Source organism: Dermochelys coriacea, chromosome 2 (genome assembly GCF_009764565.3).
Source record: "Dermochelys coriacea isolate rDerCor1 chromosome 2, rDerCor1.pri.v4, whole genome shotgun sequence".
In the NCBI taxonomy this organism is placed as follows: Eukaryota; Metazoa; Chordata; order Testudines; family Dermochelyidae; genus Dermochelys; species Dermochelys coriacea.
Genome location: NC_050069.1, coordinates 21,811,045 through 21,834,133, shown reverse-complemented (window position 1 = coordinate 21,834,133; position 23,089 = coordinate 21,811,045). Strand labels below are relative to the sequence as shown.

General features: G+C 41.4%; 2 protein-coding genes across 6 annotated transcripts in view; one reads left to right on the top strand and one right to left on the bottom strand.

Annotated features, from left to right (window-relative positions):
• WASHC5 (WASH complex subunit 5) overlaps positions 1-12,379 on the bottom strand; it is a 35,840-nt gene extending 23,461 nt beyond the window's left edge. The window contains exons 1-9 of one of the 4 annotated variants that reach the window (XM_038388459.2): positions 12,238-12,379; positions 10,096-10,237; positions 9,692-9,995; positions 7,071-7,216; positions 5,736-5,820; positions 4,977-5,077; positions 3,814-4,003; positions 3,136-3,288; positions 1,014-1,127 (exon numbers count right to left, since the gene is read on the bottom strand). In XM_038388459.2, the coding sequence (XP_038244387.1) occupies positions 1,014-1,127; positions 3,136-3,288; positions 3,814-4,003; positions 4,977-5,077; positions 5,736-5,820; positions 7,071-7,216; positions 9,692-9,877 (975 nt within the window). In that variant the 5' untranslated portion in view covers positions 9,878-9,995; positions 10,096-10,237; positions 12,238-12,379. Of the gene's footprint in view, positions 1-1,013; positions 1,128-3,135; positions 3,289-3,813; positions 4,004-4,976; positions 5,078-5,735; positions 5,821-7,070; positions 7,217-9,691; positions 9,996-10,095; positions 10,238-11,405; positions 11,619-12,237 lie in introns of those variants that run through there. The other 3 variants (XM_038388460.2, XM_038388463.2, XM_043507355.1) reach the window with 3 other exon arrangements.
• The window catches only part of NSMCE2 (NSE2 (MMS21) homolog, SMC5-SMC6 complex SUMO ligase), a 186,722-nt gene continuing 175,999 nt past the window's right edge, over positions 12,367-23,089 (top strand). Inside the window, exons 1-2 of one of the 2 annotated variants that reach the window (XM_043507357.1) lie at positions 12,367-12,490; positions 15,539-15,685. In XM_043507357.1, coding sequence (XP_043363292.1) covers positions 15,553-15,685 — 133 coding nt within the window. In that variant the 5' untranslated portion in view covers positions 12,367-12,490; positions 15,539-15,552. Of the gene's footprint in view, positions 12,551-15,538; positions 15,686-23,089 lie in introns of both variants that reach the window. The other variant, XM_038388465.2, reaches the window with a different exon arrangement.

The window sequence follows — 23,089 nt, the reverse complement described above, 5'->3', positions numbered from 1 at the left end:
TGAGGGAATGTAATCTAACATCTAGAGCTGAGGACGTATACATGAAGGACAATGTTTTCAAAAATGCCTAAGTGGTTGAGGAACCTGGATCTTTAGCTCCTAAGTTAATTACACACTTTCAAAAATTTTACCTAAAAAATGGTAGAACCACCCAGCTGACAATGAAAAGTTTACTGTCCATCCACTAGAAAGAACAAAGTAGCAATAAAATACATTCTAGAATTGGAAATATTTGCTATACATCAGTTATTGGCTGTATTAACACATTAAGGAAAAATGTGTTTGCAAATATTAATTTAGTCAGTTTTTTAAAGTGAACTTATAGCAGTTTCATTTAATATCAAGGTGATTATTTCTTACACATGATAGCTGGGGGCTCCATCTTGGGACATATGTTTCTATGTAGGTATCTATACATCCAGACAGATGCATAGGTGCTTTTTAACATCCCACTAGGAACTTCACTGCCATTGATTCCATCTGGTATGTGATTAATTTTAAGCCTATGGATAATCCCATTGAAATCAGAGACCCAAGCACATGAAAGTAATTTAACACAAAAGAGCAGCCAACGTTTTTGAGCTATAGTATACTTTTATTTTTTTTAAACCATTCTGCAGACTAATGGTTATAAACATTTCATTAAGATAATTTCTTTCTAGCAGAGGGACACATTCTCTGCTCAGCATAGTTGTTCAGCTCCCAACAAGAGACTAAATCCCTTGGTGAGAAAAGCATCCTGAGCACTGCATAACATGATGTTGGCTGTCAGCAGCTATGAACTCAACTCAGAACACTGGAACTATGAGGAAGAGAGACACTTAAATATTGCAAAAGTGAAAACGCTACTACAGAGGGTTCAGACTTTAAGATTTGAAGCCACTCTCAATATTGACTCACCCGAGTTATGCATTAGAAAAAGAGAATCCACATGCCAATAAACACATGGAATATATGTGAAATACCCACACAGCTTGAATCTTACCATGAATATAAAACTTGTATTTATTCACCTGCTCTTTGATGTTTGAAAGATCTAATGTGTAGTTGAGGGCAGTTTTTGCAGCCTTGTAAGGTTCCCATGCATCAGTTAGATTTACAGTGATTCCCATATAAATACTAATAACCTAAGGATGGAAGCAGAAACAGTATTTAAGTTGTGGCCATATTCTTATGAAAGAGAAATGTTCACCTAGAAGCATAAACAGAACAAGGTAGTTCATGGATTAGAATGTTAGAAATAATTAATCTGTACCCAACTTCAAATACAGATGAGCTACAGACAAAACAAATTTCTAGACTACATCCTTCTTCTCTTCACCTTCATTGGAAATTCATGATTCTTAGACTCTTCTTTTCATTTGAAAGGACAGCATCAATTTGAAATCTAGTCAGTTTTTTAAAAAGTGAATTTATAGCAGTTTCATTTAATATCAAAGACAAAGTGTTTTTACCATTTTCTATGACTTTGCTATCACCTTTTCCTGTTTTTCCTCCCTCTCCCCACCCTCATTCCCCTTATTGCTGTGTGAAAGCCCCACCCAAGTGACAGGGGAACAAACCATACACAACGGGCTGTCAAATGCATAAAGCAGACAAACTGAGAACACCTCTTTTCCTCATGCTCTTTACATTTAATGTGAGCTGTTACATGTAACAGCAGTAGGCACAATGGTTTCAGACAGAGGATGGGACTTTAAAAGGAGCCAAAGGGAGCTGAGTGCCTAACTCATTTAGGCTCCTTTGAAAATCTGAGAAACTGAAGTGTGATGAAGTTCACTGGGAGCTTTTCAATTTTAGGCTCATGTGAGGTGCTTGACTAGAGGTGGAAATCCCATGTTATTGACAGAACTCCACTACACCATTCCTCCAAAACACCTCCACTCTGACCTTGTGGGATCACCTGCAGGAATGAGTGGACAGCTCTGTATATTTTCCCCATCATTCCTCGGTCCTGTCCTAAGAATACAACCCCCCCCCCAAAAAAAAGTTCATTAGGGCCCATTGTGACTGTGTTTTGTGTGAAGTGGGGACCTGCCTAAAACCATGAGAACCAGGACGACTAATTTCACGAATTACTGAATGTCCCTTAAAGATTAAGATTTTCAGTCACTAACAACTGAGTGCTGATTTGAATCCAGCCTAGAAGTGGAAGGCTCTATCATAACTGATTGTTCCAACACAGAGCCAGCCATTTAAATATTTGCATCATTGTAGAGCCGTGGTTCCCAAACTAGGTTTGTGTCTCGTTCAGGGTAAGCCCCTGGCAGGCCGCAGGATGCTTTGTTTACCTGAGCATCCGCAGGTACGGCCACTCGCAGCGCCTAGTGGCTGCAGTTCACCATTCCCGGCCAATGGGAGCTGCGGGGAGCAGCGCAGGCTGGGCCACTGCTTCCCACAGCTCCCATTGGCCAGGATCGGCGAACTGTGGCCACCGGGAGCTGCAAGCGGACGTACCTGCGGATGCTCCAGGTAAACAAAGCATCTCGCGACCCACCAAGGGCTTACCCTGAACAAGTGGCAAACCAAGTTGGGGAACTCCTGTTGTAGAGTGAAAGATTGTAGCATCCTTGAAAACCTATAATGCCAAATTCTCCCTTCAGATATTAGTGTGCAGTTTCCATAAAGACAATGGAAGTAGTATGCTTGTGTCCAGAAGCTACAGTTCCTATTCTTTCTTAAAGTGCCTGCTGTTATTAGTTTCTCCACTTCCCCTTGTCTTTTTCTATCCTGCTCATGCAAAACACAATTGGAAGCGACTGGACATTTGTAAGATCACTTGTTTCCACTTTTCTTTATTCAGTAAGACTCTCTTCTTAGTTGTAAGTACAACTATAAGGACAGAAACTTCCAGAAAAGGTAACTGGTGGAGGCTTCTATTCCATCTGCATTTCATCATAAATGAAGTAAACTATATGTTCACAGCGACTAATATTCACAAGGGATATTTTACTGTGTCCTTTACTCAGTCAACACGCTCCAAAAAAAGTATAATCTAATCTCCCTAACAGAGTTACTATTCTATTCTTTAAAACAGTATTTTCTGCAAGGCACACTTCAAAAAGGTACCTCAACTAAAAGTTGCACTGCAGGCTTAAATCCAGTATGCAGTGTAAGAACAACAATAGAATTTACCCAGTTATCTGGAAAATATTTATCCACTATCTCTCTCATTTTTGCTTGTTGGGTGTGAAGAATAGAAGGGTCAAAATAGAGAATCACATACAGCATGGCAGCTTGAGTAGCCAGAGCCGTGCTGCGATGCTCTGGTAATGGATATGCAGAAACCTAAAACGTGGAAAAAAAGACATATGCAAATATTAGCATGGTGCATTTAAGAATACAGTACACTTATACCATAAGGCTATCATCTCTGTCAGCTGGGTATCTTGGGCACGTAAGACTCAAATCCATCCATCTGTTATACTGAGCCCTTTACATCCTGCATCTCACTAGAATATGCAAGCTAATTTATAGATGCTAGCCAGATTTTATAAAAATATTACCTTGATGTAAATGATTCAAAAGCAGGGAAGAGCATGCCTGAAACAAAGTGCTAAAGATGGACTAGAAGGAGTGGGCCAGGAAGGAGGCATTTTGGAGGAACTGGGAGTTGGTGGGCGGGTGAGGTTAGTATCAAAGCGAGGCAGAGACTGCAATAATTCAAGCGCAAGATAACTGGAGTATGGAGAAGTGTATTCCTTCACCTTTACATTGATAAATTGAACAAATTCTGCATACACCAATAGGGTCAAGAAAGTGCCTTTTTATTAAAAAATCCTTAAGAGCACCAAAACTCACTGATTAACTCACCTGGTTATAGATGTCATCAGATCTCAAGCGGCCAATAACCATGCTGATGAATGGTTCACTTACGGGTACCCTACTGAAGTAACTTTCAGGATAGTTTATAGGCCTTTTTGCTCCTGGTTGGCTTGAATAGCCAGTGCTTCGAAGCAGCTTACATATATCATCCATATTGGAATCAGCAGATCGAGCAGCACTAGGTTATAAGAGGAAAAAGAAAATGTATCTACATGAACTGACCCATTAAACACCCCTCCCCCCCAAAAAACCCCAAACACATTATTTTCCCCTTTCCAAGGAAGGGCAGCTATAGATGCCTATACTGGAATCCTAACTAAGGGTACAAAACATGAATGAAACAAAGAACCTTATTCATAGTTCACAGAGGATAGAAACAGAAAGCACTCAATTCAGGAGATGAATCTGACATTTTCTTTTACTTCTGAATTCCCTTCTTTGCCCCACCCTCATATTCTGGAAATGAGGAATTTCCACTCTACTTTCTTATGTCTGAAAGTTAGAAGAGGCACCAGTTGAGGTGTGAGGATTCATTTAAGGACTAAACAAGCATATCTTTTTTCCTTTTAGCGAACGCATTACTGGTGAAAGGGGATAGATGGATATTCTTGGAGGATTTTGTATGATTTAACAAAGATTCCTGAGTTCAGCTAGCAGCTCTATTTATTAATTGGACCATTCAGAAGTGTGCTGTAACTGTAGGAAGTACATTCGGGGATAAATGTACTATCTGGAACTCAGCATATTTCACAAAAACATTCTTGTGCCTTTGGAAACTTGTTATATTCCGATAGATGAGGGTTACAGTACTGAAGCTCTAGGCAGAAATATTTTAGCCAAGGTGACCTAGACCTCATAAGGTCAGAATCAGAACAAGTCTATAGCACTGTTCATGCAACTGGATCTACGCAGGAAGCAGCTGGATCTGTGCAGGCAGCCCTTGGTGCATGAAAGAAGTAACTCTGATGTCCATGATGCTTTGCAGGGGCACCAGCAACCACCCATGTGGATCTGATTGCAGGAAAGGAGCCAATACCTCCACATCCCACATTAAATTAATGCCTATAGAAAGAAAAATCTTAGCTAAATATACTGCATGCTACATTTTTACTACACAAACCACATTCAAATACTTCCAAGCACAAGGATACCTGTATCTATAGTAGGAAACCAAGATTCTCTCTCTGACCTCCCCTTCAATCTTCTGGTCAATGACCAGCAACATGACTCCATACAAATAGAGAGCTTCACACTATTGAGAAATAATATGAATTAACAAATTAATGCCATCTAACCCAACGTATTTACCCATTTAATTAATATTTTAAAGCGAATTAAGTGTTTTTACATCTTCTGAAAAGTGCCAGATGACAGTGCTTCCATGTTTTGTCTCATCAATCAAACAGACGTAGCTCAGCCATCACTTCCACCTGGGCTTGCCAAAGTTTGTTAGAAGTGGCTGCTTGAGAACAAGGCTAAGCATGAGAAAATAGGCTGCCTGCCAATCTATTTTTAGCTTTGCAGAAATACCCACTTGTCTTATTAGTGGAGCAATCTGTGTATGGGACGAGGGCAACTATCTGCTAAAATGGTCTGAGATGACCAATTTATTTCATAGTGGCCATTAAACGGTCATCAGGTGGCAGTGAGTTTTGGATCACTAATGACCTGGATCTGATTTGAACTATAATGAAGTGAAAATGAAAATGTTTCTTTATCCTCTTACCATTTCCTACAATGGATTCCTAACAAAATGAGCCACAGAGCTCAAATGCATTTTCTGAAGTTAAAATATAGACAACAGATAATATGTTTAAGTTAAATTTAGAAAGGGTGGATGCCAAATTGTATCTGACATTAATATAGTTGATGTAGTTTATATTACTGGTTACAAACTGGTAAATACTTACCAGAAGTTGCTTGCCATCTTCATTAAGGAGCACAGTTTCTATTGTTTGTTGAATATAAATTCCTTCATTGAGATCATCCAAATATCTACAAACATAACCAAGAGTAGGTCATTCACCACAAGGAGTCCGCTTTCTGTTCTCAACTGATGTGCCCTTACAAGCAAGTAGGGCAGTTTCCCCTGAAGCTCAAGAGAAGAGCGTAGAAGCCCCGCTTATAAGGTTATGACAACACCTCCCAGAGTACAAAGTTCACTTAGCAAAGATTCAACAAGCACATGTTTCTCAAGCACAGAAAAAAAAACAAAACAAAACAGAAAGGTCCTAATAATCTGAGGAAGGCTTTGGAGGTCTGAGCCCACTAGATGCAGAGTCTCCTGCAACATACTGATCATGGTCTGGTTCAGTTAATGTCAATGAATTGGAGAGTATTCAGTATCTTGCAGATTTGAGGCCTGTATTCAAGTGAGAACAGCTCCTTTGCAAACCATCCCCTCGCCTCTGTATGGATAGAGGTAACCTAAAGAGCAGAGCATGGAAAGGAAAAACTAGGAACTAGTCAGACTAGGAGAAAAGGCTGGAATATTAGGCAGAAGGTTAATCAGAGCTTCATCACTGGAGTCTAGAGGGCACTGACAGTTTGACAGGAGGCCCAGAAGTCACCTCACAAATATCAGTTACTCTAAATTTTCCTAATATAGCTCCATTCCATTTTGCAAGGGGAAAGTTGGAAGTGGAATGGTTTCATCTTAATTGTTAAGAGGGATATAGCTATCTAAAAAAGGTTTTCTAGTACTCGCCCATCACCACAATAGCTGAGCACCTTCCACATAAAATCAATAGCTAGAGCAAAGTCCCTAATGGATTTTATGGCGTCTCTGGCAATTCTCACTTACATGATTTCATGAGCCTTTTAAAACAGTAACCCTGGGGTAAGGTAGTTACTTGGAAACAAATAATTTAGGAAAGCAGTGCCATTGGAGGTCAGAGATAGAGAGGTACAAGCTAAAATTTTTTTATCTTAATTCTCATACTCTTTTGCAACACCAAAAAGTTGATTTTATAATAATATATCTCCCTTCATCCACAGACGTCAAAAACATTTTACAAAGATGGGCAAGTATCATCATTTCGAGTTTACTCATAAGGAAAGGAAGACACAGGTGAAGTACCTTGCCCAAGGTCCATCAACATGTTGGAGACAGTGATAAAAGCATTACATAGTGTTCATTACAGCAGGTCATGCTGTTAAGTAACAGAAATATTTAGGCAGAGAAAAAAAAAATTAAGATCATACAGTTACTGGAGTCAATACATTAACAAATCTTAAACACATACCTGTTTAAATCTACAATATATTTATGGACACTTTGAAATGCTAGATAAAATCTTGTCAAGATTTCTATGTTGTTTTCACGAAATTCTTCATCTAAATCCAGTAACTCAGGTTTGGCTTCCAACTTGCCTTCACAGATCTCGGGCCCCTAAGAAGAGGAAATTGATTTAAAAATTAGTAAAGAACATTGATCAGAATTATGACTGTTCGCTGTAGGAAACAGTATGTGAATTAATTACGTATTGAGCAATTGCATCCACCTTAACTACCAAAAATAGCCAAGGTGTGTTCAACTAACTTTGATTTCACAATTAGATCTTCCCCCAAATGATATTTTGGACATTTGCACTTATAAATCAATTGTATAATAAAAGGTTGCTGGATTTTGCATGTTATTAGGAATTCTTATATGGAAGCTACAAACACAGTAATTAACACTTTGGGTAAAATCATGGTCCTATTGAAGTCAGGAAGACTTTTGCCATTGGCTTCAGTGGAGCCACAATTCCACTCTTAATACTTTTGATCCTCCCATATCAAGGCTGGATTCTACGACTTTAAGTGCAAGATTCTGCAAACAGCAGCTCACATAGTTAGTCTTTTCTAACGCATATTATCTCTTTGAAGGCAGAAGAACTATGGGTGTGTTGGCAGGCCCAGGCCTCATGTTATTCCTCAAAATAAACCTGTAGAGTAGGTACGTATTTTACAGATGGAAGGGAAGAGAGGAAACAGCTGCAAAGGGTGCTGTCACCTCGAACTTTATAAAATAAGTAACTTAAAAATATATTTGAAGTCTGACAGCTGCCTAGATCCTCATGGCAATTTTTGTGAGTTTTTAAAATATTTCTTTTTCTCTTGGTCCTGTGTGAAAGATCCACAGAGGCAGGACACAAGGACTGACTGACAATACAGGTAAAGCAGTGAAACTGACAGCATATATTACACAAAGTAAACAAAAACAATTTTTAATCTCAAATCTCTTTCAAATATAGTGATTTTATAGGTTACTTGTATACTAAGGATTTTAGACAAAAGCATGATTTCCAAATTGATGATGTGCCTTTAAATCTATTTGTGCCTTAGTCTCCTGTAGGCACTGAGGAAAATGAGGTCATAAATGGGATTAGAATTTGAGTTCCCGATTTCCCATCCAATGCTCAGAGCTCACCACTCTGTCTATAAAATACCATTACGTGATCAGAGGTCTCTTACTGTACAATTCTCAGAAACAGAAAAACAAATTAGTCACTGTGAGGATCCGTTCCCAAACAGTCCTGCAAAACAGCAAAGTGAAAGCACTTTAAGAAGTTAAATCCAGGAAGGGAAAAAAGGGATCCTCCCTGCCACTGATCCTGCATATACGCTTGTTAGTTCAGCATACGTGAACAGATCTAATGGAGAACGAACCACCACAGAATTGTTATTAAAAGGAAGTTATTTAAAAGTAGCTTTCAATGCAGCAGAAGATAGAGAACAGGGTTAAGGCAACCAGAAATGAATCGGGAATCTCATGATACTACTTGAAGGGAGACAGCCATTGTTGACATGCTCAGAATTTGCTCATCCTGTTGAAAGTGAGATTTTAAGTACTAAACTGTCCTTCAGATAATTAAAAAGGCCTAATTCACTTTTTCAGTTGGGACAACCCAACAATCTTTTCAAAAAGGATGTATTTTGGGATTTCTTATTCAAGTGTGCATTTTATACCATCCCTTTTTTCTCCCCTTACATCCTCCTTTCAAATAATCTGAGAGAGCCAATGGAATTAAAAATCAAATTACTGTTGTCCCGACAAAAGATCTAGACTATACTCTGTTTCTGACTCACAGGAATAAACAAGGCAGGGGAAAAGGTGTGATATGAGGTTTTGGGATTTAGTTCACTCAAGCAATAAAGAGCTAAATGTGCAGGCATATCCAAATTGTAACCTCACTTTGGGTGAATGTATTGCCAATACCAAATTCAGCATAAAATAAAATGTTATTAAACTCTTACATTTGATAGTAATTAACACAATTAATTACTCAAGAATGGCAGGTTTAACAAATGCATACGAACAGGCTAAAACACCCTAGAGCAGCGGTTCTCAAACTTCAACAATCTGAGGACCCCCCACGTTGATTTAAAATTTTTCGCAGACGCCAAGCCCCGGCTCAGCTCCAGGTCCTGCCCGCACTCCACTCCTTCCCCCAAGGCTCCAACTCTTCCCACAACTGCTCCACCCCTGCCCCTCCTCTTTCCCCAAGCATGCCCCGTCCCTGCTCTTCCCCATGCCTCCTGCATGCTGGGGAACAGCTGTTCCATGGCATGCAGGAGGCACTGTGAAGGAGGGGAAGGAGTTGATCAGTGGAGCCAGTGGTCCCAGACATGATTCCACCCCCTCCCCTGAGTGTGTCCCATCCCTGCTCCTATCTAGAGCCTCCTGCACGCCACTGAACAGCTGGTCCCTGGCATGCAAGAGGCGCTGGGAGAGAGGGGCAGGAGTTGAGGTAGGAAGGGGTAGGAGTTGATCAGTGTGGGTCCACAGATGCCAGTTTGAGAAACGCTGCCTAGAGAAATAGTCTCCAGTAAGAAAATGATGGTTCAAGAGAGAGATTTAACATGGCAGAGTAATATTTACCTTAAAGTAACTGAAATCAAATATGATATCCCCATACTTCTGTTGATCAGCCTTGTCTTTGAGCCTAAAAACACCAGGAATAAACTCAGACAGTCTCAAAAGTTCTGCAATGATGGCATTTCCACAAGAGACAATCCGAAGAATTGCCTGGCCACAGTGATTGTTTTCAGCTAGAAAATCAACCATCGTGAAGATGACTGTGACAGAGTAGTGATATTATTTCAGTCTTATTTTTGAGTTTCAATCTTCAAGTCATTTGGAGAAAGAAGTCTAGCTGGAAAACTACGTGCACCATTTAAATTACCTGTAAAAACAAAAAATCCGCACATTCAGCATATTTTATATATCAATCTATAGATATTAAAGTAACTCTGGAAAAACTATAGTAATAGAACACTATATACCCTAGCAACGGAGAGTAGATGGCAGATGAAAAACAAACACTATAGTGTATCTTCCGCATATATACTGCACTTAGCAAAGACAACTCCAAGATCAGATGAGAAACTGTAGCACAATCTTTACCAAAAGATTTCTGGACAGCTGCTAAAAGGCAAAATGATCAAAGCAGATGACAGGCCATGCAGCAGAAGCAAGATACTGACACAAGCTAGTACTTTATAAAATGAGTTAAGAATAGCACAGCCACCTTAGATCTATAAAACAACACAACCAAAAGTGCTACAGCAAAGTGGATAAACGTTTAGAAGAATGAGAGCTAATTGCTGCTCAGGGCCAATCATTTATTCATTGCTACACAGACACCTTTTCTATTGTGGTCGCACTTCTAGGTCATAGCGATCTCTCTCCAAGTCAGGAATCTTAATTGTATCCAGTTAAAAAGACCCCAAAACACAAAATCACCTTAACCAGATGAAATGTTTATATCTGTCAAATCCGTGTACCAGGGAGAACATTATAAGAAATCAAACAAATATGTTGCTGCATTTTACATTTGGGGTATAAATAGATCTCCATGGTGGTGTCAGTATATTTCACTGTATTGTATTGCACAGTGTATTTTAATACTAGTGTAAAGTAGTAACAATCTCTCTCCAATATAGTTGATAGTTATATATAATATGTAGTCCTCTTTTACAAAAGGGGTAAACATAACTTATCTGTAAAACAGAGATAATTAACTGAGCCACAGAAAGGTTATATTCCTTCCCAAGATGACAGAGGTGGGAAGAGAACTTAGGTGTCCAGAAACCCAGTCTGAGCTCAATCCTGTAGCCTACAACAGTCACTGGAGAACAAGGTATAGGAGTTCAAACAAAGCCTCTTAAATTACAACTATCCAATCACTTCCTTTTTCATATAGTTTCAGTCGCTACTGTATCATATGTAAAGTATGAATAAGAAATCAAAATTAATTGACCTGTTTGCAGGCTTGAGACAAACTATTTGTTTAATTTTTGCATGTCTCTCAGGTTGCACAAAGTAAATCAACAAAGTGAGTTTTGCTTTTATTTATGGTCACTTTCCCTAAGAGATATTTAGTGCAGGAACGTTAAAGGCAACTGTTTTCATTTTTTAAAACATCTGTGGAAATGTTTGTATTGATTTTAGGTTTCGTAAAAGCTTGTTTTAAAAAAATGTTGAGCTAAATCTAAGTTGACAGCTTCCCCTTTAAACCCACTCTGCCATAGCATACCTAATAAGGGCCCAGTCTTTCTCCTGTTTAAGTACACAGCCCTGGAATGAGTTTTACCTGCTGCAAAAGTTTGCCCATGCCATGCTTATTGCAGGATCGGGATCTAAATCAAGGACAGCAGGACTGGGCCTTCAATGATGCCTCACCCTACCCTCCAAAAATGCAACTCATCAGTCTAACATGGTTTCTTGATTTTAAATTTCAGAGTAGCAGCCGCGTTGGTCTGTAGTCACAAAAAGAAAAGGAGGACTTGTGGCACCTTAGAGACTAACAAATTTATTAGAGCATAAGCTTTCGTGAGCTACAGCTCACTTCATCGGATGCATTTGGTGGAAAAAAACAGAGGAGAGATTGATATACACACACACAAAAAAGCATCTGATGAAGCGAGCTGTAGCTCACGAAAGCTTATGCGCTAATAGATGTGTTCGTCTCCAAGGTGCCACAAGTCCTCCTTTTCTTTTTGCAACAAATAAAGTGCCACCAGACTCCTTGTCATCACATGCCATAATCTTTAATTCCTGGAGACAATCCTGGAGGCTTGGCAGCCCTACCAGTCCCAGGCACTCGCGCTCTAGCCTCCCCACCAGCGAAACGCCCTGAGCGCCTCACAAACACAACCTACCCAGGAAGCAACACCCACAAGATGAGACTGTCACCCTCCCACCATCACGGTCGGCCCCCCGCCCAGGGCGTTCCCTGGAAGGAGACACAGCCCCCGCACCACCCAGCGCCCCCGGAATTAACCCTCAACGATCCACCCGCCAAAATCTCAACACCCCCCCCCCCCCCCCGACTCCTCGGCGGTGGGGCAGAGCCCCTGCTTCCCCACCCTAAATACGAGCTCCCCAAGAACGCCCTGGGCCTGCCCAGGCACCCTCACGCTTACTGGGCCCGCCGCCCGGGCTCCCTCCTTGCCCAGAAAGGCGCTGGGCTTCCCCCGGGCCAGGCCCCGCGGCCCCTCGCAGGCGCTTGCTAGAGGCCCGGACGCCGCACGCGAGGCGCCCGCCGCGCAGCGACCCGCCCACCCCACGCCAGCGGCCCCGGGTCACGTGCGCAGGCGCCGGCGGATGAGTCGCTGCCTGCTCCGTGCCCGCCCGCGCCGCGGAGCCTCCGCGCCTCCTCTGGCGGCGGCGGTTCCGGTAGGGACGGAAGGCGGCGCGGCCCGCTGCTGGCGGAGCCGCCTGAGGCCCCGGCACCAGGTGGGGGTGGGGGGGCTGATGCCGTGCGGGCGCCCCGCCCGAGCAACGGGGCCAAGCCGGGATTGGCGGGAGGCTCCCTGGTGGGGAGGGAGAAGCTGCCCGTAATGGGCGAGAGGCTGATAGGCCTCCCCTCAAGCACTGCGCTTTGGGGGGGGGTGAGGTTACCCAGTGAGGTTAGTCTCAGTGTGGATGCTCCCAAACCTGGTGCATATGTTGCCCCTGAGGCGTTTGCAGCTGCCTTTGGCATGGGGCAGCCTAGGGGTGGCCCTACTGCCACCTCTGTGCCTGCCAGGGAGATGCTGTGGTGTGGCCCCAAGACGGGAAGTGAAGGCTGAGAGAGCAGAGCTCTTTGCTTGGCATGTTTCACCTGGAAACCCACCTCAGGGTGGTGGGGAGGATCAGCACTAGGACAATAACTGACAGACAACCTCTGGCCCTGACAAAGGCGAGCGCTGAGCGTCTGGGAGGGTAGCCTTGGGAGTATCAAGGATACTTGGCATTTTTCATCCATAGATCTCAAAAGGTCTTTTTTTTTTTTTTTTAATCCCTGTTTTAAAGATGGGGAAACTGAGTCATGGGGCAGATGGGGACTGACTCATTCTGCAGAATCTAAATGTTCATGTAAAATAAAAAAGAAGTTTCTCTCCATAAGGTGCTAAAATGGGTTTATGGAAAATGGATCCTCTCAAACTAACTTGATGGGTTTATAAACTTTTTTTGATGGGTTTATAAATTTGGTTGATAAAGGTAATAGTGCTGATGTAATCTACTTAGACTTTTGTATGGCGTTTGACTTGGCGCTACACAACATTTGGTTAAAAAACTAGAAGGATATAAAATTAACATAGCCAGATTTTAATCCATTTAATATTTGCTAACTGATAGGTCTCAAAATGTAACTGTAGCTGGGGAATTGTCATCAAGCAGTTATGTTTCCAGTGCGGTCTCCCTGGGACTGGTTCTTGGCTCTGTGCTATTTAACATTCATATCTATGACATGGAAGAAAACACAAAATCATCACTGATAAAGTTTACAGTCGATTTTGGTCAATTTTATGGTCATAGGATTTAAAAAATTGTAAATTTCATGATTTCAGCTATTTAAATCTGAAATTTCACAGTGTTGTAATTGTAGGGGACCTCACCCAAAAAGGAGTTGTGGGGGGAGGGAAGGGTTACATGGTTATTGTAAGGGGGTTGCAGTACTGCTACCCTTACTTCTGCACTGCTGCTGGGCCCTTACTTCTGTGCTGCTGCTGGCAGGGTGCTGCCTTCAGAGCTGGGTGCCCGGCTAATAACTGCTGCTCTCCGGTTGTCCAGCTCTGAAGGTAGAGCTGAAATAAGGGCGGTAATACTGTGACACCCCTAAAATAACCTTGTGACCCCCCCCCCCGCAACTCTCTTTTGGGTCAAGATCCCCAATTTGAGAAACGCTGGTCTCCCCTGTGAAATCTGTATGTTGTAGGGTAAAAGCACAAGAGTTGGGCCCTCAGTCAGCAGCCCCACTCTCTGGCCGCCCAGTTCTGAAGGCAACAGTGCAGAAGTAAGGGTGGCATGGTATAGTATTGCTACCCTTACTTCTGTGCCGCTGCTGGCAGGGCACTGCCTTCAGAGCTGGGTGCCTGGTAATAGCCGTCGCTCTCCGGTTGTCCAGCTCTGAAGGCAGCGCTGAAATAAGGGTGGTAATACCATGACACCCTAAAATAACCTTGCAACCCCCTCCTGCAGCTCTCTTTAGGTCAAGACTCCCAATTTGAGAAACGCTGGTCTCCCCTGTGAAATCCTTATAGTGTAGGGTAAAAGCACAAAAAAGGCCTAATTTCACGGGGGGGGAGATCTCAGATTTCATGGTCTGTGATGTGTTTTTATTAGCCGTGAATTTGGTAGGGCCGTACAGATGACACACAAATTGGGGAACCATTAGAAAAGGGATAGATAATAAGTAAGGATATGATTTTGTCATGGAGGTCACGGGTATCGTGACTTTAGTGGACCTCTGAGACTTCTTCGGCATCAGCCCAGCTGAAGCGGGAGGGTTGGAGCAGCTCTCAGCCACTCCTGCCCTTCTGATGGGGCTTGGAATGTTCAGTTCCCCACCCCTATGAACAGGTCACTGGCTTCCGTGATTTTTTGTTTATTGCCTGTGATCTGTCTGTGACTTTGATGAAAAATTTCTGTGACAAAATCTTAACGTTAATAATAAGACAAAAATATCATAATGCCTCTATATAAATCCATGGTATATGCACATCTTGAATACTGCATGCGGGTCTGGTTGCCCCATCTCAAAAAAGATGTATTAGAATTGGAAAAGGTACAAAAAAGGACAATAAAAATGATTATGGGTATGGAACAGCTTCCGTACGGAGGAGAGATTAAAAAGACTGGAACTTTTCAGGTTGGAAAACAGACAGTTAACATATAGACGAGCAAAGGTGCATAGCTGTAGGAGCAAGCAATCCCATTACAAGTGGGAAAAGTCCCTTAGGAGCTGTTGTGGCAGCCAATATACCAACCTAGGGAAGTCAGCGAATCAGTGAGAGAGCTAGGCTGCTGGTGGTAGAGCTGCAGTGTTACTTTTGTGACCTTTTTGGTAAAAGAGATGTATTACTCTTTTCCAGTGTAGGAATTGGGTAATTTTACTGGTGAATGTATTCTTGAGACAGAGTCGTGTTCTTTGTTTGATGGTCTCTAAATAAGTGACAATTGTTAGTCTGTTTCTTCTGAGGGCTGCCTGTTTGTCAAAACAGCCCTTATAATCAGTAGGCATTTCTGCATTGCACCACAGGTGTTAGGTGTATCTGGGGTGAAATCTTGGCTCCAGTGGAGTCAATGACAAAGCTTCCATTGACTTCAGTGGGGCCAGGATTTCACCCCTGCTCTTCAGCATGTGATTAGAGCTGTTAGGACTCTAAGTTGGATATTTGTACTTCTGTTTCTTTTTCCAAATGCTTTATCTCTAAAAACCCCTTTTCTGTTATTTCCAAGGAAATTATTTCAAGATGCCTGGGGGTTCAGTGATTTCGTTCAACTGTGTGGATTCTTCTCTATCGTCTCTGAAAAACTGCCAGTCATACATAAACACTGGGATGGATATTGCTACGAATGTTGCTCTTGACCTTGTGGAAAATTGCAGTAAGTAATTGTTTTGAATACATTATCTTGTTTATTATCACCTTTGAACGTTATAGACAGTCCGAAGCATGCATATGTGGGCCTGGAAGCAATAAAAATCCAGCTTCTTTACAGAGAGTAGCAGCTTCTCCTGCCCTGTCTACTTTAGGGGGTTATCATTTAAATCACTTCCCTGTCTTGAAAGATAAACTGAATGGAAATATAAATAGCAAGAAAATAATGCTCTAGTTCCTGTACCACAGAAGGCCAATTATATATCAGTGTTCGCTATTCTGCAGCTTTGCAGAAGATTTAGCAGTGCAGAAAGTGGGTGGAGGGAGACCGATCCAAAAAATTCTAAACTGATTAAAAAATGACTCTGAGTTCGAATGTAGCTCCTTTGTATTTGTTCTGATATTTTCATTAGTGACTAGTGATTTTGGGTGCTCAACTTATAGCACAATTAAGAGGCCTCGTTTTCACAAAATGCTGAGCTCCCACTTCTTGAAGGTGCCTCATTCAGGGCATCCAAAAATGGAGGTATCCGAAATCCCTAGTCACTTCTGAAAATCTTGGCCTTCGTGTTTTCTAATGTCAGATGCATGCAATTCTGCTTTTCAAGGGGAAAGTAAAATGTGAGATCCCCTATTCCTACCACCACTCAGTCAACTTTTCCTGTGCTGTTACTGACCACAGCCAGGATCTGGGTAGTACTCATTACAGGGCTGCCTAAAATGAGTGTTCTCAATTGGAGAAACAATAGCTTGACAAGAGGTCAGAAGGTTGCTTTTCCTTCCAGGATGTACCACAGTGGCTTTATCTCCAAACAGTCAAAAATTCAGATTAATTATAATGAATGAATCTAGCTTTTAATAAGACTAGAGACTGAAAATCCTGTGACAACACAACAAAAAGCATATTCATGGCATATCTAATCTGACATTCAACAACAACTAGACTAGATAGACATCAGTTGGGTTCAGTTACAATGAAGAACAACCTTCTATTTCTAGAATGTTATCTTTCTCTCCTCTGACCCTTTCAACCAGCCACCATGTCAGAGATAGTGGACAGGATTCTTAGCCATGTGTCATTCCCATTACGTTGGCAGTGCAAAGGGAGCAAAAAGATGGCTTAAACAGGCAGCTAGAGATTCCCCTTGCATATAGGAATCCGTGGCTGGAGTAAAACTGATATAACCTGTCCTATATTCCTCTGCTCCTGGTGTCACCCCATCTCTACCCATCTTAGGGGGCATGCTGGAATATGAGGGAATGTGCCAAAGAACACAGCATTCCAGCAATCCCAGATGCTCAGAATGACCCCTAGTAGTCAGTATTAGGGGGCTTATTCCTTCACCCACTTACTTCCCTGGTCCTTCTTGCATGAACAGAGAGCAACAATACCCGAAGTCCAAAGGTACAAACAATTCATTGTTTATTGGGGTGAACTTCCAGCAAGTATGATTACAGTTTCCTTCCTTAGTGTCCCCCTTCCCAGCTCTGACCACAGAGCCTTACCTGTGTCCCTGTTCCCATTCCTGCCCTTAGCCAAACATGATTCCAGTTTCCCCACCCCCATTCCCTGTTCCCATTTCCCCCACCCACACGCTTCCTGATAGACTGCAGACTATATAGTAAAACTTGAGTTCTGCTTCGCTATACCTTAACCAATCATTTTCCTGAAATTTAACTAATCAATCCTAACATATTGTACCATGATTATTTAACCAATTATATCCCACCACCTTAATTCTTTTACACCCAGCAAAATTAATTATACAGCAGACAGAAACAATCACAGAACCAGACAGAGATTATACAGACAAACAATAGGGAAATGGGGACTATAGTGATAGAACAACAAAGAAATGAGGATTTCACATCCCAGCTATTGATAAGTGAGTTCTTGCCAGACAGGATGCTATCAAACTAAGTTTCCTTTTACATCTTCTAGGCACTTCCCTTTCTCTGGAGGTGATAGGCATTATCAGGACAGGATTGTATTCCTAACAGCCCAATAGCACCTGATTTCAATGTGACTAGTTTGGAATGTGAGGATGTGACCGGTCGCTTCCCAGCTTATGGCTGCCTCTGCTGCTTAGCCAAAGGTCTTAGCTTAAGAACAGGGCTTCAGACTGTCACAGTAAGAGAAGGACCCTACACCGGCTGACAATGATTTTGATTCTTTCTTTTATACTTCTATAATTAGCTAAGTGATTATAAGAATACACCTAAACTCTTAGAGTATATGCCTTTACAGACAGACCTGAATATCTATATCCTAACGGACAGTTATTGCCAGCACAAGTTAAAACAGCCCTGAGGTTGCACAATGTAAAATATGAATGGGAAAATGGGAAATGACTGCCTAAGAAGGAGTACTGCAGAAAGTGATCTGGGGATCATAGTGGCCCACAAGCTAAATATGAGTCAACAGTGTAACACTGTTGCAAAAAAAGCGAACGTCATTCTGGGATGTATTAGCAGGAGTGTTGTAACCAAGACACAAGAAGTAATTCTTCCGATCTACTCTGTGCTGATTAGGCCTCAACTGGAGTATTGTGTCCAGTTCTGGGTGCCACATTTCAGGAAAGATATGGACAAATTGGAAAAAGTCCAGAGAAGAGCAACAAAAATGATTAAAGGTCTAGAAAACATGACCTATGAGGGAAGATTGAAAAACTTGGGTTTGTTTAGTCTGAAAAAGAAAAGACTGAGAAGGGACATAACAGTTTTCAAGTCATAAAAGGTTGTTACAAGGAGAAGGGAGAAGAATTGTTCTTCTTAACCTCTGAGGATAGGACAAGAATTAATGGGCTTAAATTGCAGCAAGGGAGGTTTAAGTTGGACATTAGGAAAAATTTCCTAACCGTCAAGGTGGTTAAGCACTGGAATAAATTGCCTAGGAAGGTTGTGGAATCTCCATTGTTGGACATTTTTAAGAGCAGATTAGACAAACACTTGTCAGGAATGGTCTAGATCAGGGATCGACAACCTTTGGTGCGTGGTCCATCTGGGAAGCGGCGTGGGCTGAAGGATGTGCTGGCTGCCTCTTCCCACAGCTCCCGTTGGCCTGGAACAGTGAACCGTGGCCAGTGGGAGCTGTGATCGACCAAAACCTGCAGACACTGCAGGTAAACAAAGCGTCCTGGCCCGCCAACGGATTTCCTTGACAGGCCACATGCCAAAGGTTGCCAATCCCTGGTCTAGATAATACTTGGTCCTGCCATGAGTGCAGAGGACTGGACTAGATGACCTCACGAGGTCCCTTCCAGTTCTACGATTCTATGATTATGAATTATATGTACCGCTCTGGACTGGGACTCAGGAGTTCTATTCCTGGCTTTGCCACTGGCCTGGTGGGTGATCTTGGGCAAGTCATGTCAATTCTGTATGCTGCAGCTTCCTCACCTGTGACATGGGGTTAATGACACTGACCTCCTTTGTAAAATGCTTTGAGATCTACAGATGAAAAGTCCTGTATAAGAGCAAGGTATTATTATTATTATTAACACTTATCTATCACACAATTCCATTTACATGATGAAAATATAACATGGTTACTGTTAATTTAGCTTATGGTACACCTGTTCAAGTATTTTCTGTGCATTTCATTCCTGACTTGGGGTCATTTTCTGCAGATTTGAATGTAATGGTATGTTCAGTTGCATTAATATTTCATTAAGATTGTGGAATAGTTTGTTGGGCTGAAGATCATTCTGAAAGGTTCAAAGAAAGATGTGGGATGTGGTGAAGGGCAGAGTTAAATTTTCAAGTGTATTGTATGATAAACCCATTGTTTCATGTTCTGTGTGTGTGTATATAAATCTCCCCACTGTATTTTCCACCGAATGCATCAGATGAAGTGAGCTGTAGTTCACGAAAGCTTATGCTGAAATAAATTTGTTAGTCTCTAAGGTGCCACAAGTACTCCTTTTCTTTTTTGCAAATACAGACTAACATGGCTGCTACTCTGAAACCTGTTAAGGGAAGTGTACTTCTGTGTTGGATCAGAATAGGACATGTTCCAATGAACAAAGGATCTTGAAAGACAGCTTTTTTTCCCTTTTCGATTGACATCTACGTAAATGTAAAATGAACAAGTTGTAGTCGAGCTTCCCTTGGCTACAGTATCAAAAAGTCAAATTGAGGAAGAAAATAAAGAAAAGTAATTTCCAATGGAACAGTACTACTGGAGAGTAAATTTCTAGGAGAGTAGTATATGCCCTTAGAGCTCCTACTTTCTGCTCTCAGAACTCAGTATGATTATGAAAGTCAACTTGTTCAGTAGTGTGTTGATTCTTTGCTGAAATTGCAGTTTGGGTAGGCTTTAAATTTTATGCACCTGTCATAAATATAAAGGGAAGGGTAAACACCTTTAAATCCCTCCTGGCCAGAGGAAAAACCCCTTCATCTGTAAAGGGTTAAAAAGCTAAGACAACCTCGTTGGCACCTGATCAAAATGACCAATGAGGAGACAAGATACTTTAAAAGTTGGAGGGGGTCGGGGGAAAAGGGTTCTCTCTGTTTGTGTGTTGTTTTTTCCAGGACCAGAGCAGAAATGCAGGTCAGAACTCCTGTAAAGGGCTAATAAGCAATATAGCTAGATATGCGTTAGATTCTGTTTTGTTTAAATGACTGATAAAATAAGTTGTGCTGAATGGAATGTATATTCCTGTTTTGTGTCTTTTTGTAACTTAAGGTTTTGCCTAGAGGGATTCTCTATGTTTTGAATCTGATTATCTTGTAAGGTATTTACTATCCTGATTTTACAGAGGTGATTCTTTTACTTTTTCTTCAATTAAAATTCTTCTTTTAAGAACCTGATTGCTTTTTCATTGTTATTAAGATCCAAGGGTTTGGGTCTGTGTTCACCTATGCAAATTGGTGAGGATTTTTATCGAGCTTTCCCCAGGAAAGGGGGTGGAGGATTTGGGGCGGGGGGGGAGGGAGACGTTTCCAAGTAGGCTCTTTCCCTGTTATATATTTGTTAGATGCTTGGTGGTGGCAGCAATAAAGTCCAAGGGCAAAAGGTAAAATAGTTTGTACCTTGGGGAAGTTTTAACCTAAGCTGGTAAAAATAAGCTTACGGGGTTTTTCATGCAGGTCCCCATATCTGTACCCTAGAGTTCAGAGTGGGGAAAGAACCTTGACAGCACCTCAGAGAAGTAACAATTGTAATAAACTATTCTGGACCTTGTTTGGACAAGGAATTGGGCTAGTCTTTTTAGCCAGCATTGTTTCATGCATAAAAAGGATATGTTGTTGAAACAATCTTTTTGTCAGAGCTGAGTTAGTTTAATAAGTTTTATTTCCTATATTGAAAAAATAGTTTCAGTCCCCTCTGATTCTTCCCAACCAAGTAGACGTACGTATATGTGTGTGTTTGGTTTTATTAGAACATCTTATTTTGATGTTGACATCAGTTTAGGTTTTTAGCACATATGTACCAAAGGCCAAGTACTATCCTGAAATACATGAGAGTAAGCTGTGTCAGTTTGTTTCAACAGGGCATTGCATTGCGCATTGTGCTTGAGTGCAGAATTTGATATATAAAGGGTGTTTGGTGCTGAAGGCTGCTGACAACTTTCAGGAATAAAATGCTTTTAAGGGCCTGACTCTGCAAATACTTACCACCAGGCACACTGTTTATACTATACGCAGTAATGTTCTTCGAACCGGGAACTAAAACAATAAACGCATACTAACTTCTAATTTTACAGCAATAAGTGTATTATAACTAGTTTAAGACATTAATACTAGGGATGTACTGGGCATGTTTTCTACAGAAGTATGACTATTGTTACTTTGAGTTCATGGTGTGTGTTTTTTTGTTTGTTCGTTTTTTTTAAAGATAAAGCAGTGATTTACAAAAGAACATGAGAACAAGCATATGTTTCCAGAGTGCATTAGTAATCTTTAAAGTGTAAATTGTCTTTGATGAATCTAAAAATGCTTTTATCCTATGCTGGTCTTGAGCATTTCTTCCTCCCTCAACCAAGTAGTGTCAATTACTGCAGATTAACATTCTGAACTATTTCTTTTTTACATTTGTTAGTTGCATTTGCAGTGTTCTCCCTCCTTTCCCCATGGAATGTGTTGGAAACCAGACAGCTTTGTTCCTTTTTTCTATTTTCCTTTTTTCTTTTCTCATGAATGGAAGTTGTAAAACAGCTGTCATGTCAATGTTCAAGTGGAGTAAAAAACAACCACCATAACTTGCCAAGGGGAAGGCGTGGGCAAGGTGTAAGCAATATTGTTGCAAAACAAAATGGAAAGAAACCAGCCCCTCCCCAAGCCTCTGTGATGGCCCTCACGTCTGACCTGCCATAGCTTTTTGGGAAAAATCCATACCCAGCCTGGGAAAAGCTCTTTATTCTTTATATGGGAGCTGTGGTAACCACACTGCATGAAGTGGAGTTAGCAGCTATATAAATAGATAGTAGTGACCTTATGTTGAATGAAATGGGAGTGTAGCTATTTGTTGGATCAAGAAAGCCGCTGATGGGAAAAGGTGCCAGACTTTAGGGAGTATGAACTAACAGGATATTCAACAGATTGTACTAATCTTAATAGTCCTTTGTTTTTGACTGTCTTCAGAGGACCTCAAGCACTTCACTAGTATTAGTTAGCCTCACAACTCCCTGTGAGGTGGATAAGAGATGTAGGAATTACTTATTCCACCACTGAAATGAAGCCATTCTTTGGGTGCATCATGACTGTTGCTTAACAACACACAGTAACTTCACAACAATTTAAGGCAGAAAACAAAGTAAAGTACCATGTCTAATTGGAACAATAGAAGACATTCTAGATAGGAAGAGTGTAGTTACCTGAGTTTGGAATTTCAGACAGGACAGCAGGGTTAACGTGCTTACTTTTATAATAGGAGCCCCTATTTTCTTTCATGACCATGAGCAGTCAGAGCTTTGGTTTGACGTCTCATCTGAAGGATGACACGAGAGCAATACAGAGCTGTCTAATCCCATATTGTGGTATCACTTCGATATTGATTTAAAGGGGAGGTTGCCACCAGCTGAATTGAAATTGCTACTTCCCCATAGCACCTACATTTCCTTCGGGGTATCTCTGATCCAAATACTGACCAAGTCCACCTCTGCTTAGCTTGTGAGATGTAACAGGTTCATGAGACAAGATAACATGGCTGCTGGTCGGCACAAATATCGGGCTAAACTGCCATAGTTTACTTTACTTTACTTCCCTCTGAGGCCCTTTGCAAAATCTGTCTTTAAGATTCTTCAGTACAGTATCTTTAATAACAAACACTTAGCTCTGTTCAGAATTAACTAGGGTGGGGCTGTAATTTTACAAGGACACATGCTTGAGGGTTTTAGGCTAGACATTTCAAGTTCTTATAACCTCTTTGCACATGTAAGTTCCATACCAAAGTTTTATCCATCTT